Source organism: Emydura macquarii, unplaced genomic scaffold (assembly GCF_026122565.2).
Source record: "Emydura macquarii macquarii isolate MOO-44397 ecotype Brisbane River unplaced genomic scaffold, CSIRO-AGI_Emac_v2 contig_1119, whole genome shotgun sequence".
Classification (NCBI taxonomy): domain Eukaryota; kingdom Metazoa; phylum Chordata; order Testudines; family Chelidae; genus Emydura; species Emydura macquarii.
The window spans coordinates 14,266,970-14,282,609 of record NW_027131256.1 but is presented as its reverse complement, the minus strand read 5'-3'; the positions used below and the strand labels follow the sequence as shown (position 1 = coordinate 14,282,609).

Genomic DNA, 15,640 nt, shown 5'->3' with positions numbered 1-15,640 from the left:
AACAGTTCCCAAACATGCTGGGCTGATCCTGAGAACTCAGGGTGAAGGGTAAACTCTGTTATGGGTGATATGAATTTCAGCATTTGTTTTGTACAACAAGGGACAGGAAACAGACCAAGTAAGGGTCAATTTATGCACTGTTGGAAGCCCTTTAAAAAGTCCTGCATACAAAAATATCAGAGACTTACAACTCCCATCAGATGAGGTATAGTCTTTGCCTTGAATCATTTCCTGGCAGAGACGGGGGATTATGAAGAACCTGCTAAAACCTCACACCATGTGGCTCAGAATCAGGAATTCCTGCGTTCCAACGCCTCAGTGTATGGAAGATAGCAAATTACATACCTTTCTGTATCAGTTTCCCCATATGTAAAATAGGAATAATACTTGCCTACCTCGCAGAGGTGTTGAGTATTGATAGATGGTTAATGCCTGTACAAAATGGTCCAGATGTAAAGAACTAAATTAGTGCTAAGAATTAAGTATTGTTTGTTAGGTTCAAACATAGAAGAAAGAATTTGCGACCCTCCCAGTGTAATAGCGTCAAAAATGCTATTTGGACAGTTAAGGAGGAAGAAGAGGGGAATAATGTGCTTTGCTGTGTGCCACATAATAGTCTAGCCTCCTCTGGGCTTTAATAGTTTTGGTCTAATTTCGATTGTTGGGTTCAATGTGCGGGTGCTGGGTGGCGTTGGTGGCCTGTGAGATATAGAAGGTCAGACTAGATGATCAGGGTGGTCCCTTCTGGCCTTGAACTCTAACTATGTCTATGATCAGGATCTTATTGACCACATACCTCATAGTCACAATGGACCATTATGTACTACCGCTGTCTACACTCATCCATATGGAAATATGATGCCATTCCTGAAAATGTGACTCTTTCAGGACATAAAATATGACTGGAAGTAATTAAAAACTCTGTGGAGGGAATGGGGAAAATTCCCTTTCCCATAACATCTTTTGAATGTTACTCCAAAATTAGGAGAAACCAGCAGCGTACCATAGACACTCTGCAGTCCACCCTTGATTCTGAAGCCAAGAGCAGAAATGAGGCCATCCGGCTGAAGAAGAAGATGGAAGGGGACCTCAACGAGATGGAAATCCAGCTCAGCCATGCTAACCGGCATGCCTCAGAAGCAACAAAGTCTGCCCGTATCCTGCAGGCACAAATAAAGGTACCCCACAGAGCTGCCAGTCCGAACCATCCAATCACAAGCAAGGGCTGGGATTTATTAATATGCAATAATTGAAACAACAGAAAACTCTCTCTCACACACTCACACTGAGCAAGCGCTTATACAGCAATGACTATTTGTACAAACTGAGACTCCGTTCCAAAAGACAAGGTGCAGTTCAAGTGCCACACAGAGCATGGCCAGTCCTCAGTGCATGTTTGCTGCAAAATACTTCTTAGCCTGTAACATCTTCAAAGAGCTGGATAAAAATTGAACCAGATTCTGCCTTAGGGTCACAGGGCCCCGGTGGATAGACAGCCCTCTGTGAGGGAAAGGCAGCAGTGCAGAGAACTTCCCCTCCCCAGGTTGATGGGTCCTTTAAAATAGCAGCCTTTTGACAGGGAGACTGGCCAGAGCATATGTGTAGCTTCCGCTGATTGTCCAGCAACCTCTGCCAACTTGTCTCCTATTAAGCCCTGACACCAGTTTAAAGTAGGCTTGCCTGGAGAGACTCCTTAACCTGTCACCTGCGCTCCTCCGAGGATGAATCCACAAAATACCTGCCACCTGAAGCCACCACTGGCTTGGAAGGTTCAATTCATGCCCCTTGCTCAGCCGGGGTGAATTAAACCTGCTATTTTTCACAACATGCAGGGTGGAGGTAGGAAGGAGGCCTTTTCCCGTGCTCTTGCAAGCAGGAGCTAAAACAGTTTTGAGACCTCCTGGGCTCGCCCCGCTCCACATTGTTCCATCAGGTTTCCAGAGGATTTGCATTTGAGATCATGTCACATGCTGCCGGTGTGTGAGAATACTGCTGTTTCTGCTTCAGGAACTGCAGGTGCAGCTGGACGATTCAGCACACCTGAATGAAGACCTGAAGGAGCAGCTGGCAGTCACCGACAGGCGGAACAGTCTTCTCCAGTCCGAGCTTGATGAGCTGAGGGCTCTGCTAGACCAGACTGAACGTGGGCGTAAACTGGCAGAGCAAGAGCTGCTGGAAGCCACTGAACGTGTGAACCTTCTCCACACCCAGGTTGGCTTTCACTTGTGGGGGGAGCGGGAGGCGGGGTTTCTACACTGTGTGCGCACTAGTCTCAACAAGCAGCAGTGGTGGCTATTGGGGAAACCTGAAGGACATGAATTCCGTAGCCACTGGCCATCGTTTGTCAGAGATGTTTCATTCATTCCACAAAAGGAAATGAGTCTCTCTCTACATATTGCTTCATTCCCATCATGTTATCCATGCAGAAATGATCTGGCCTGCTCTAATGAGCGCTTCCAAGAAAGGATAAAGAAGGACATAAGCAGAGAATTGGGTCTTTATGTTCTTCACAGGGTGTCGTAGAACTTCAGACATTGGATAGCTAGTGTTCCCAACCTAATGTACATGTGGCAATGTTAAAACGTAGTTGGGTTCGTGGCTTGTATGGATGCTATTTTGACGGGGGAGGGCCAGGGGAAGCAGTATATGTGATCGTTTTATGCAAGCTGCTTAGAGAAGCCTTCAATAAAACATGCAAAGTCCATTCATTATTGTGCAAGACTGTGCATTGTAACTGGCAGCAAGAGGCTCTGTACTGCATCAAAGGTCTTCATCAACATAGGGCCATCAAATGGAAGCATAATGAGGGCAGGGGGGGGAGAGCAGATAAAATAAATCATTTGCCCTTGTTGCTTGTTAGCTCCTTTAGTACAAGTGGGGACTCTACCAGGCTCTATGAGGGCATGTCTTCACAAACTAGGATTTCCACTCAAAACCTCATTGAGCCAATCTCCAAATAATTAATGACCAGCAGGCTCAGAAAGTTTGTCATGGACTAGCAAAGCTTGTGCTGCTAACACATTATGTGATGCCTCTTGAATTGCTTCTATAATATTGGATTTCCACTTTAATCACCTTTTAGAATAGCTGACTATGGGACCTCCATTAACCAGAGATGAAAACGCTGCACTAGTCCGTCTATTTCAGTGTTTGGCTGAACTATTTTAGTTAGTAGTTTAGTTCCCTTTTGACTGTTAAATATGAATATTCATAACTCTGAAAACTTTTTAAAAAAGGATAAAATACACACAATCTAAAGATAATCTAAAATATAAAGTCAGACCCCTACTGTACTAATAGAGATCCTCTTCCAACTATCACACTGTGAAACCTAGGGAGCTGCAATAACAGAAGAGCCTGGTCAAAATTTTGCTATAGGTATGTCTCTAATAATGTTTCCTCTCCTTTTAAAAAAAAAAAAAAAAAAAAAGAACACAAGCCTTATAAGTCAGAAGAAGAAGCTGGAGACTGACATCTCTCAGATGCAGAATGAAGTGGAGGAGGCCATACAGGAGTGCAGGAGTGCTGAAGAAAAAGCCAAGAAAGCTATCACCGATGTAAGTAGACTGGTTGTTTGTTCCTTTTCTGAGGCATAGCACCATGTTCTGACAACACACTTAGTGCCCCCTGAATTACCATTTCTGTGGCTATGAGGGAAGAAACTTTGCTTATTGAGTGAGCTCCACAGCTGGCTGAAAGAAGTCAGGTCTGCCATGGTGCAGAAAAGGTTGGAGGGAGGAAAAGAGAAACGTTTTATCCCTAGTCAATTTCTCTTTTCCAAGAAGAGGTACGTCTGCTGATCCTGAAACTCTGGGTCAGATCGGGTCATGTCACCTCCAAATAGAACTTTGCATCTGGACAAGCTGAGCCAGTTGGGAGCCCACTCATCAACTTCCCACTTGGCAGCAGCACAGATCACAAGAAAGGCTCTGATGGGAGAGGCAACATTCTAGATTCTCAAAAGAGTAACTTTTAAAGTCAGATGCCAGCCAGAGATAACGCTACTCTCAGCACAAGACTTATGGTCAAGAGAAGAGAGATCAAAGATATCTCTTGGAGATGAAAGCAGTCAAGCTAACGTTGTAATCAATGTCAACAGCATGGCATATATCAGCAAACACTGAAATCCAGAGACATCAGGTTCTCTAGTGTTATGAGTCCCCAGGAGTTATACACCCAGAATTCCTGGAGGAAGCTCCTCCTGTATCTTTTTCCCTGCTGTTCCTCAGCTGCCACTGGGCTATCGCCTCCATGTCTGAATAGGTGGGAGACCAGTAATGTCACCAGTTTAACTCCAGCCCAGTTGGTAGAGAGTAAATATTATTACCTTCTGATGGTGGTTCAGTGATCTATCCAAAATATGTAGCTGGACCTTGGTGTTATCAACACCTGTAAGTTCAGAAATAGACTCATTGCACCATCACTAGCAATGTCAGCAGAAAGACCAAGAACACAATAGGATCTGGCCTTTGAACTCTTCGCCCCTAGATGTGGTTCCTCCCAGTCACTGCTGGCACAGACTGGGGAAGCTCCCCAGACATTGCCCTGACTCTATCTGTTCTATGAATAAATAGAGAATTGGTCTTTCAGGCCTATTAGCACAGCAACTTTCCCAAGTATCGCATTCACACTGTTATTTAGTATAGTGGTTCCCAACCTTTTTGGCTTGAGGTCCACAGTTATCATTTTTAGAACCCTGAGGGCCACCTGCAGCCCCCAGCCTCCTCCCCTACTGCAGTCAGATGGAAGGCGTCCTCGCTGATCTCCCGTCCCCCTCGCTGCAGCAGGGAAACCGCACGTGTCCTGTAGCCCCATGTGCTCCACCTGGGTCCCTAAGCTGTGGCTTTCTTCTGCAGCCAGGGGGATGGGAGATCAGTGCTCCCCCCCCCCTCGGGCTCCAGCAGGGACCCCAGTGCCTAGGGACCCATGTGGAGCACTTTGCCGTGCTCCCTGCTACAGCCAGTGAGAAGGGAGCACTGATCTCCCGTCCCCTTGGCTGCAGTAAGGAGCCTGCACCGGTCTTGTAGCCCCGCAACAACACGCTTCACCTGGGTCCTTAGGCAGCAGTTCCCTTCTGCAGCCAGTGGGAGGGAAGCGGTGGGCCACTTTTGGCCCCCAGGCCACAGGTTGGGAACCACTGAGTTAGTACATCCTGCGTAAAGGGTATGTAACAATTGGCACAGTTTTACTCAACAGGCCTTATCTGTAAAGCCACACACAGATATTGAAGTAGGAAGCTGGATCTCAAATTACAGAATTAGAAAACAGAGATGGAAAAGACCTATTGGGTCACATTTTCTGTCCATCAAATCTGCCTGTGCAGGACAAATCTCTACAGAATACTCCCCAGTACTTTGTTCAGGCTAGTGTTAAATGACAAAAGCAGTGGGGCTGCCTTCACTTCTCTTAAGAGCCTCTTCCACAGTCCAACAGACCTCACTGTGATGTTTTTCTTGTATTTTAGGCAGCAATGATGGCTGAGGAGCTTAAAAAGGAGCAAGATACTAGTGCCCACTTGGAGAGAATGAAAAAGAACATGGAACAGACTATTAAAGATCTACAGAAAAGACTGGATGAAGCAGAACAAATAGCATTGAAAGGTGGCAAGAAGCAGATCCAAAAGCTGGAATCCAGGGTAGGTTTTTTCTCCTGACTATAGGCCACCGTCTCCTGCTTCCAGAAACTTCATAAAACTCAGACAAAATGGTTGCTCTGGATACAGTCACTTCTGTCCTCGGCTCAGGGTCCATTTATAAAGTACAAAGAACTCTTTAGAGATCATATTAAGAGTAAACTCTTTCCGGAGTTACACTGAGACCGAGTGAGATCCACATGGCCCCATCTTTCCCTCTTATCACCTGACTTGGTTGGCGTAGCAATGAAGTTGTTGTAGCTAACACCAAGTAGATGATGAAGCCCATGCTTAAAATAAAGTATCAAGTCTGAAAATGACAAAAGCCTCTACACTTCCTGCTTAGCTTGTGAACTCTTTGGAGTTATTGTAGGTTTGTACCACCTCCAGTGTGGTGAGGGTCCATCCTGTTGGAACCCACTAGTGCAATAGAAACATTCTGTAATAAAAATGCATAAAATTTTGGGCTACTGTCGAAGCACATACCTGGAGATATGTTATGAAGGGTCCTGCAAAAATGAATATCACTTGAACTGTAAATTAAACTACTTGCTACTTTAAACCTGGAGAATAACGTAGTGTTTCTTCTCCTGCAGGTACGTGAGCTGGAAAATGATCTCGAGAATGAACTCCGTCGCAATACAGAAGCCCAGAAAGGAGTCCGCAAATATGAGAGACGCATAAAGGAGCTGACTTATCAGGTACTGTAGCAAAACCAGTCCTTCTAAGTATCCTACTGAACGTTGGGTTCCTGAGAGAAATGTTTTCATCACAATACAGTCTTGAGCTGTATCCTTCTCTCAGTGGAAGTCCGCGTTGCCTAAAGCTTGGTCTATGCTAGAGAATTTTCGAAAAACACTTTCCAGTGCTTCCCTTGATTAACTTAAACGATTGTTAGCACTGGTATGAAGTCTAGTGTAGTTGGAGCTTTGGCATTTTTAACACACCGCTATTTAAACCTGCTGAGGAGCAGCCGTAGGTACCATTTTTCTTGATGCATGAGGAAGAGAATCCAGCTCTCTCACTCAGGGGTTGACTCCGCTAACAGGAATGAAATGGATTAAATTTACTTTTGCCACTAGAATCAAAGGATATGCTTCCACATGTACAGGGAGCTGATAATTAATGGAGTACCATTTTTACTTTATAGAATAGAAACACCCTTAATTATCTCTGCATTATCCATTAGGGAATCTGTATCACTGTACTTGATGCTTTCTGAATATATTTCCTGATAGTTCTTTCCACTGTCTCAGTGTTGCTTATTCTGTTCAAACAATACATACCTTTTGGTCAATCCACTAGAATATCTAGTGATATCTAGCGATGCTAGTTTCTGTTTTATTTCAAAGCCCTAAATTTCCCACGTGACATAAATAATTGCCTCACAAAACTTATTCAGTTTGTGACATACTCAAACTTTCTGCCTGTATATCCCATTAATGCATTTTTTCTGTTCGAGTGGTGTAGGCAGAGGAAGATAAGAAGAATCTGACCAGGATGCAGGATCTGATTGACAAGCTGCAATTGAAAGTGAAAAGCTATAAGCATCAAGCTGAGGAAACTGTAAGTGACAGTTGTAACATGGAATTCTTTTTTTAAAAATGTGTCAAGTCATGCCCCCATTGACTGTGTCCTTGGTCATTTGAGTCCATATCCTCAAAGGTATTAATATTTAAGCACCTCCCATTGAAACCAATGAGAGTTAGGCACTTAAATACCTTTGAAGATCTGGTGTAGGGGCTTTTAATACACTAAATATCTTTTAGCAGCTTTATTAAATATATTCATTTTAGCTGAAGATCTACATAGTACTGATTTACACTGTACACTCCCTACATGTTCCATCTTACGCAGCTTGCACTTTGTGTTGTATATGGATATATTTTTCAGAGGCTGTCTTCTTTGCTTCCTGGACAAGGGGTCTGAATCAACCAGAGTGAAACTTTTCAGGCCAGTCTGTTAACCAGCTAAGTCAGTGATCGCTGAAAAATGCCTATAAATTAGTTCAACTTTACAAGGGTTTTTTTCTGGCCTGAGAGTTTCCCCATATTTAAAATGGGTGGTACTGCTAGAACCAGTAAAACGACATTGACCAATGTTTGCATTGCAAAGGTTGGTTAAGCCCCACAGACATCTGCCGCTTAGTCACACATACCTGAACCTTTCCTGACATTGAAGATCACTGTTTTCAAACACCTATCGGGGAAAACTGTGTCTAATCCTTTTTCTTACCAGGAAGCACAAGCCAATCAGTATCTTGCAAAGTACAGGAAGCAGCAACATGAGCTGGATGATGCTGAAGAAAGGGCTGAAATAGCCGAATCCCAAGTTAATAAACTGAGGACTAAGTCGAGAGATATTGGGATAAAAAAGGTATGGTGGTTTTCTGCAGAATAAGTGAGCTTAGATACTGACACGCGTGCACAAATACTCACAGAGGAAGGAGAACTGATCAGCACAGCTCTAAAAATAGGGGAGGGGAAAATTATTCTATACTGTAAACTTGAACCAGACCGAAATACTAGCTTTCAGTACAGCCTTCTATTTTTTTACATTATGGAAGATCTTTGGGAGGGTGCCCGGAAGCTTATGACCTGCCAAAGAAACATGTTCTTCATGTATCCCAATACAAATTTTGTTGCTTAAGCAGCTGTAGCCCAAAGAGGCTTCTGCCCATACGTAATCAGAATACTATACTCTGATAGTGGGTATTCAAAAGCCCCATCCCTCTCACTAGAACATGGATTTCTACCTGTGCTATAGGGTCTCCTCCACAATAAACTGTAGCCTGAAGATTATGGCACTGGCAGCTTGCTTGGTTACACACGCTTGCACCTTCATCTTGAAACTGCACTTTCAGTGTGGGGGGCGGTAATAGTTTTGGACTTGGGTGGAACGTTTGTGATTGGGGGTGTAAGTGACTGGTTGTACAGGCACTCTGTCATTCATATTTTTTTATTATTTGGGTTTGCATTTGGAGTAAAGGGAACTCACCACCAAGCTGTTGAGTGAAGGCTCCAAATTACTTACTTTTGGGGATGTGGTGTAACCGGGGGTTGAAATAGAGAGACAGCCTTAAAAACCTTTGATTGCCCAAATGGTAAGTATGATCCTCATCCAGATATAGAGCGTTGAACAAGGAGTTGGAGTGATCTTTAGTTTGTTGTCCATTTGACGTGGAAGCATCATCTAAACTCTTTGCCATGGGTGACCAATCCCAGATGTGAAGGGCCAAAGAAAACCTCTCTCTCTCTAGCTAGAGATTAAAAAGGCGACTTTATCCACTCACACCCTCTCCTTTCTGTTATGATTTCCATTGTGTGACAAGATTTTTCCTATTTCCTTTGCCTGAGAATGAGTGAAGGATAAATAAAGCATACCAGGCCAGATCCTCCGCTGGTATCAATTGATATAGCTCCTTTCTAGATCCTGGAGCCGCACTGACTTACACCAACTGAAGATCTGGCTTCCTCTACTTGTCGGCCGCATGCTGGTACTGGAACTATTGGTGAAAATGTGGCTTTCTGGATGTTTTGCAGCTTTTTTACAAAACTAAACTTTAGTATTTTATATAGTCATTCACTAGCTTCTGGAAGCATATTTTTCTGGTGAATGTCCAAGTGCTTCCCTTCCCATCAACTCATGTTACACACAAAGCCAAGCTGTTGAACAGATTTAAGATACATCTTGTATTTAATTTAATCTTATATGTTACTATAATTTATACTATTACACATAATTATCTTAAATTAAAATACAATTTAACTGAGTCATTGTACTAATTATTAATAGCATCATCCATTCTTGCATTCATCATCCACTGACAAATACCTTGTTCCTGCCCTAAAAGGTTCACAATCTAAGAAGAAGTAAACAGAGGTTTGGGAGAATGGGGATCACAGTTTTTGTTGTCAGCTAGTTCACAATAAGCAATCCACCGGCAAATGTGGATCTTCAAGAGGCACTTATGTTGCGAGGGTAAGGGCCTTATAGATAAGCTCAGTAAATCTGTGCCATGCAGAAAGGCAGTGTGGAAAAAGGCATGGAAGTGTTGATATGAGAAGTTGACAGATGGGTGGCTGAGGGTGGGAACACTAGCAGAAGGGAGGCAGCGGCTGCTTCCATTGCACATGCTTCTCTCCCTCAGGAAAGGATGAGCGAAACGTGTGACAGATACTAGTCACGTTGCTTACTGAACTACTGGTAGGTGCTCAGAAGCTACAGTGATGAGTGCAACGTAAGAACCTACGTAGAATAGGAAGGCAATGTGCAGAAAGACAAGCTCAGATAAGTAGGACAGGGCAGAGTTAGGTGGAACATGATGCTGCTAAGCTTGAATTAAATGCAGACGCGCACAGAGGGATTCGAAGAGGGGACTCGGGAGGGACATGATTGAAATGACTGTTGTCCCTTGACGTGCACTAAAATTCCCCAGTGCACTTTGATCTGCTTCCATTTCACAGTGGGAAAGATTAACAAGCATTAGGAAACTTTTAGTACGTGGCAGCAAGGTCTACAGGAAGGTAGTGAAGGATGGATATACCACCGCCCCCCTCTGACCTATTGCAAACCAAATGTTCGTCTAGACAAGCCCTTCGTGAGAACAGAATGGGCTACATTACACATGGTACAGAACAGTGTTGTGCCTCATAATAGTGCTGCATGAAAATCATAAGCTGTTAATAACAGACAATAATATCAGGACAAGAAATTGATCCATATTCTGAGCTGGTGGGAATCAGTATAGCACCAGTGATTTCAAGAAAGCTAAATCAGACTATGCCCAGTGAGAATTTGTTAATACAATAGGGGTATAGGTGAAAGGAAATAGAAGCTTTTGTCCGATAATTGAGAATTTACTTTTTAAGAAGCTATGTAAAATTTTTCCATTCTTAATTGAATTATACCACCTTTCTCACAAAATTGCATTTCAGGTTCATGAAGAGGAGTAAGCACACTGTGTTTGGAGTACCTGTTTGATCGAACAGTGTTTGATTCTTCATACTAATTAATGAGCTACACAGTTGAAAGCAGAAGTAGAATAGGCACCTTAAGAAATAAAAATGAGATTGAAACCCAAAACAGATTTTGCAGTGTTTTTCTTCCACTTCCCAGGGCTTGGTCTAAGAGCTTAAAAAAAAAAATCTTGCTGACTGCTCTGCTCATTATCTTGGAACAAACCATAATTATCAGCAATGCAACTAAATAAACACACACACACACACAACACCAGAACAAATCTATTCACATTTCCAAAGTTAACATTCTCCCTACAGAGAGTTTCAAAGTGCCAAAGACTACCCATGGCGGGGGGGCAACGTTTCACATTTATGGCCCTATGCCACTTACCCACTTATTCCATCCTGCCAGCCAGAGTCCCATACCAGTTTCATGTCATAGCAGAGACTGACAAATTCCTTATTCTCCCTTTCCTTTTCTCCTCTTGAAAAGTTGAGTTTCAGCTCACCATCTTGATTCCCTGTATTCACATATATTCCTGTATTCATATATATATACACCAGCGGCTGTGGCTCATTACAGCTGTGACAGGAGATCATCACCACTATGAGTCTGAGTGCAGACAGTAGGTAATAGAGGTAGGGAAGCATCCATGGGTATGCAGAGATGGAGGGATATGGGCAGAGGTGAGGAGGGACCCACATGGGCTGGTTCACCTATGGCTCTAAAACCAGAATTGGTCTGCGTTTTTTTTTTTTAAACTAGCATTGTCTACAGTCAAAGGAGAAGGGGGGGGGGGGGAAACGTGACTCCTTAGCGGGGCTTTAATTTTTTTTTTTTTAAATTGTTTTTAAAGGAAGAATGAGAGAGGAGTTTTTTGGTGTCATTTTTTGCATTGAAAATCAGTTGGTGGTCTGACAGAAAAACCTAAAATTCAAAACTGGGTTTTAATTCCTCAGTTGGGGTAATATACCAACGTTACCTGTGGCTTTAAAAAAATGGTTTAGACTTCAAACAAGTTCTAGGTTTCCATTAGCGTTTTCCTCTACAAGGTTATAATTTACTTTGGCTTCCCATATTCACTCTGGCAGTCCTGCATGTCAGAAAACTTCCCTTTGTGTGTGTGTGTGCTGAAGCAGCTCGGACAATGCTCAGAGTAGGTTTTTCATTTAAAGACTAACAGGGTTTATAAAGCCTTTCAGGAAAGGTATTCTGGGTTAAACCTGATGTTGTATTGTTCAGTACGCACCAGGCATGCTACCTCTGACTTCTTCCTGACAAGATATGATCAGCAGTATTAGGTACAAATGAGTTTCTACTACTGGTAAAGTCTCAAGAAATTAAATCATCTTACTGAAAGAAGCCTAGCCTCCAGCTCTACGAACCGTACCTTATCAAACACGCAAAAGGTCGTTCCTTCCAGCCTCTCCTGTCTCTAGATTTGTGCAGAATTACATTCCCCCCACATCAATTACAAAATGCTAATGTATTAAAAATGGCATTATGGAGCCTTTACTAGCATCTACAACTGATTTAAAAATTTGAGCTAGCTTAATTTCAAGACAATAGTCTCCCATTCTGTGTCCCATGCCTCACAAACGGAATGGTGACAAGGAACCCACCTGTACACACTTGGAAGCCATCTTAAGTATTAATAATTCAGCATACAGATAAGGGTGAATAAGGCGATACCTTACTACTTTTCAGGAAGATAAGATCAGATAATTTGTCTCCCCCCTCACCTGTTTGGGCTTGTTTAAGCCAGCAATAGATAAGGTATAACTATGTGGCTTGGTCTGGTGGTTCTCCATAAAAGTAATGGTAATTTAACTTACGCAAAAAATTCTCAGACCTAAACTGTACAATTGTAGACATCTTCAGAACAATCAGTCCCGGCACATTTCATTAGCCCTAATTATTAACTATATTTAAAAAGTGTTTACCATATCTAATTAAATAAAGTGCTTAGTTAATGTCACTATTTACAAATATATAATGCACCATGACACTGAGCTGTCTCTCCTCCTTTTGCTGCAAGGACAAACATTTTTCCTTAGAACTGTGCCATTTTTGAGTACACTTACTGCATTCAAATTTTCTGCATGTGATGAGTCTGTATGAAAACACTCACAAGTTACTTATCTCTTTTCATCCACCTTTTTATGTTTTGTTCTGTTGCTAATAGTTCAATGCAGCTAAAGCACTTCCTTGTTTTCGTTCCTAGGGCAACTGTAAACATTATACGTAAAAGAGAATTCAAAGAATTCTCAGTTTGAAGTTTCTATTTACTTGCAACCTCAGACAATTATTCTGCCGCTGCTGAGCAAGTTTGCTGCGCACTGACTTCCAAGAGACTATTTCCTTGATTATGTGTGTCCTGGACGTCCAAACAAATGCAAAGCTTACTACACCTAGTGATATATAAAATGAGTCGGTTGGCACCAGATGGGAACAAAAAAAATGTCTCTGGAGAAGCAAGAATTTTACACTGTTAATATTAACCAAGTACAATAAAATCACAGATGACAAGGATGAAGAAACACTCTTGGGTCTTCTAGTCTACCTATCTCCCCATTAGCCCTTGCACTCAATCCGTCTGTCTTATTTATTTTACTCATCGACAAAATGGAATAATTTACGACAGTAAATTCAAGATATAATCAATGTTACTTGTTTAAAAATGCTCCTAAAGTCTATAGTAAATTTGGCTCTTTCTAATGTTAGTCTATTACTCCCTTTTGATCACCTTATAAACCACCTTAATTACTTTTCCTATTATCTGTAATCTCAAGTATTTCATACACTGTCTTCAGATTCTGTCTTTGTTTCCTATTCTCTAAACTGTACATATTAAATTCCATTAATCTCTTACAACACCTAATTCTTTTATCATTCAAGTTGCCTTCTTTGTATTCTCTAATTACATAACACCAAAGGATATGCCAGTTAATTGGAGCCCATATTATCAGCTAGTATTGTGGGTTATCCAGGGATAACAGTACAGTAGAGGACCAGTAATGGAGTGCAATTATAATAGAATGTTGTGCTAGAGGGTGTTGGTTTCTAGCAGCAAGCGTGTCATTGAGCAATAACAGACCTTGTTGAAGCTGACGGGTATGCTTCCCACCTTAAAAATGAGGGAACAATTAAATGCCCCTTGGTTTAGAGAGAGTTGTAACAATAAAAGCCACCTCCTAAGGCACTGGATGGCATGGGAAAGCCTGAGAAAAAAGTAACTCAGAGAGAACAAGAGGGGTTTCCCTGAGACTGATTACAAAAAACAGGGGAAGGGAGTAGACACTGTGTGGTGGAGCTGGCAGTGTGTCTCTGTGTGTGTCATAAGCACATTGAACCAGAAAGCCAAGAGAAAGCGAGAGAAGCAATGAATGTGACCCTGGAAGAAAGCTAAGGAAGAGACCATCTTTTGGGCACAGGACCGGCAGGGATATATAAAGGACTGTGTTGGAATTGCAAGCTATCAGTTTAAGAGTTGGGGAGATGGGAAGGGGCTGGGTGGTTCCTGCTTACAGGCTAAGGGGCTCTGTAGCAAAGTGTGGCAGCCTCTCAGAGACAGTCTGGAAAGCACCATCTTAAAACAAGGTAGGGTGAGTTGTGCCTCTCTGCTTGAGGACAGGTCTACACTACAGAATTACTTCAGTATAACTACATTTCTCAGGGGTGTGAACAATCCAGGCATGCTCCCCCTCCCCCCACCCAAGTGACGTAGTTGTACCAACCTATGTACCGGTGTAGACAGTGTTATGTCAGCAGGAAAGCCTCTCTCCACAACATAGCTCTGTCCCGTCAGCATAGAGTGTCTTTACTAAAGCGCTACAGCGGCACAGCTGCAGCAGTGTTTTAAGTGTAGACCTGCCCTCAGCGAGCAGCCTGTTTTCTTTCTTTCTCTGGGCTAGGTCTACACTACAAGCTAGGGGGCTGATTCCCCTGCTCACATACGCATCCTTGCAGTAGCTCGAAGGAAGCTATGTATAAATAGCTGTGGTAGACAGGCAGCAGCAGGAGCACAGTTGAGCAGTACCTAGAGTGTACCCTTCAGTTTCACCAGTGTTTGTACTGGGTGTGACAGTGCTGCCGCAGCTACACTGTTATTTCTACTAGTGTTGGTTTTTAGTTTATGGTACCGTTCTGAATTCTAAGAAATAAAGTAGTGTGGCCGAAGGCCTTGTTTCCCTGAATATAGTAGGAGCAAACAACAGCAGACTGTTTTCTTGTTCAGAAATCCAAGCCTGCTTTCTGTTATGCTCACAGCATGCGCACAGAGAAGTAGATAAAAACACACAGATATGCTGTTGCTGAAAGGTTGCCACGTAACAGTACTTGATTTTGTAGAAATCTGAACGATAACACAAAAATCCAAAGACCAAGAGGAAGAAAGTAGGGAGCCCAACTCTTCCCACTTTGCTTTAAGCTGGCTCTTTTCAAAACGAGTCCAAGCAAACCTCATGCTTTACTATAGAGTCCCCTGAGCCTGCAAGCAGGACAAGAGAATCACCCTCACCCTACTCTTAAAGCAATAGCTTGTAATTCCAACACAGTCCTGAATACATCACACTCCTTCCCTGTCAATGCCTTAATTAATATATCCAATCATAAAAACCAAATTAAAGTTTAATCTTACAGCAGGTCTGTGATTTTGCTGTGGCCAGAGGTACCTGCCAGGGAAAGGAGGGGACATCCAAACTTTGTCCTGTTGTTCATGTATACTGTTAGGGTCATGCAGGAGCACTCTTCCATTCTTGGCCTCCATCTTCTAGCACCACTTCCTCCTCCTCCGGCCAACAAAAACCCAAACCATCTTTTCTTGCTTCAGGGGCCACATTCTGTAATCATACTGCATTTTATCTGGTAATAGTTAATCAATGTACCTCTTCGTTATCTTTATCTAATGTCTCATTAGTTCCAATATCTTCTGTACCACACCTTTTTCCCCACTCCAAACCTCCCCTGTAATTTTGTACCAACACTGCCCTAGGCAGAAAAACCTGGGAAGTTTATGTTGTCAGCTTTCCCGTTTGCTTTTCCACA

The 15,640-nt window shown here is 42.7% G+C and overlaps 1 protein-coding gene across 2 annotated transcripts in view; it reads left to right on the top strand.

The window, feature by feature from the left end:
- The window catches only part of MYH15 (myosin heavy chain 15), a 56,172-nt gene extending 45,455 nt beyond the window's left edge, over positions 1 to 10,717 (top strand). The window contains exons 35-42 of one of the 2 annotated variants that reach the window (XM_067546212.1): positions 986 to 1,178; positions 2,008 to 2,211; positions 3,432 to 3,557; positions 5,465 to 5,635; positions 6,229 to 6,333; positions 7,103 to 7,198; positions 7,871 to 8,008; positions 10,570 to 10,717. In XM_067546212.1, the coding sequence (XP_067402313.1) occupies positions 986 to 1,178; positions 2,008 to 2,211; positions 3,432 to 3,557; positions 5,465 to 5,635; positions 6,229 to 6,333; positions 7,103 to 7,198; positions 7,871 to 8,008; positions 10,570 to 10,587 (1,051 nt within the window). In that variant the 3' untranslated portion in view covers positions 10,588 to 10,717. Of the gene's footprint in view, positions 1 to 985; positions 1,179 to 2,007; positions 2,212 to 3,431; positions 3,562 to 5,464; positions 5,636 to 6,228; positions 6,334 to 7,102; positions 7,199 to 7,870; positions 8,009 to 10,569 lie in introns of both variants that reach the window. The other variant, XM_067546213.1, reaches the window with a different exon arrangement.
- Positions 10,718 to 15,640: the final 4,923 nt, after the last annotated feature.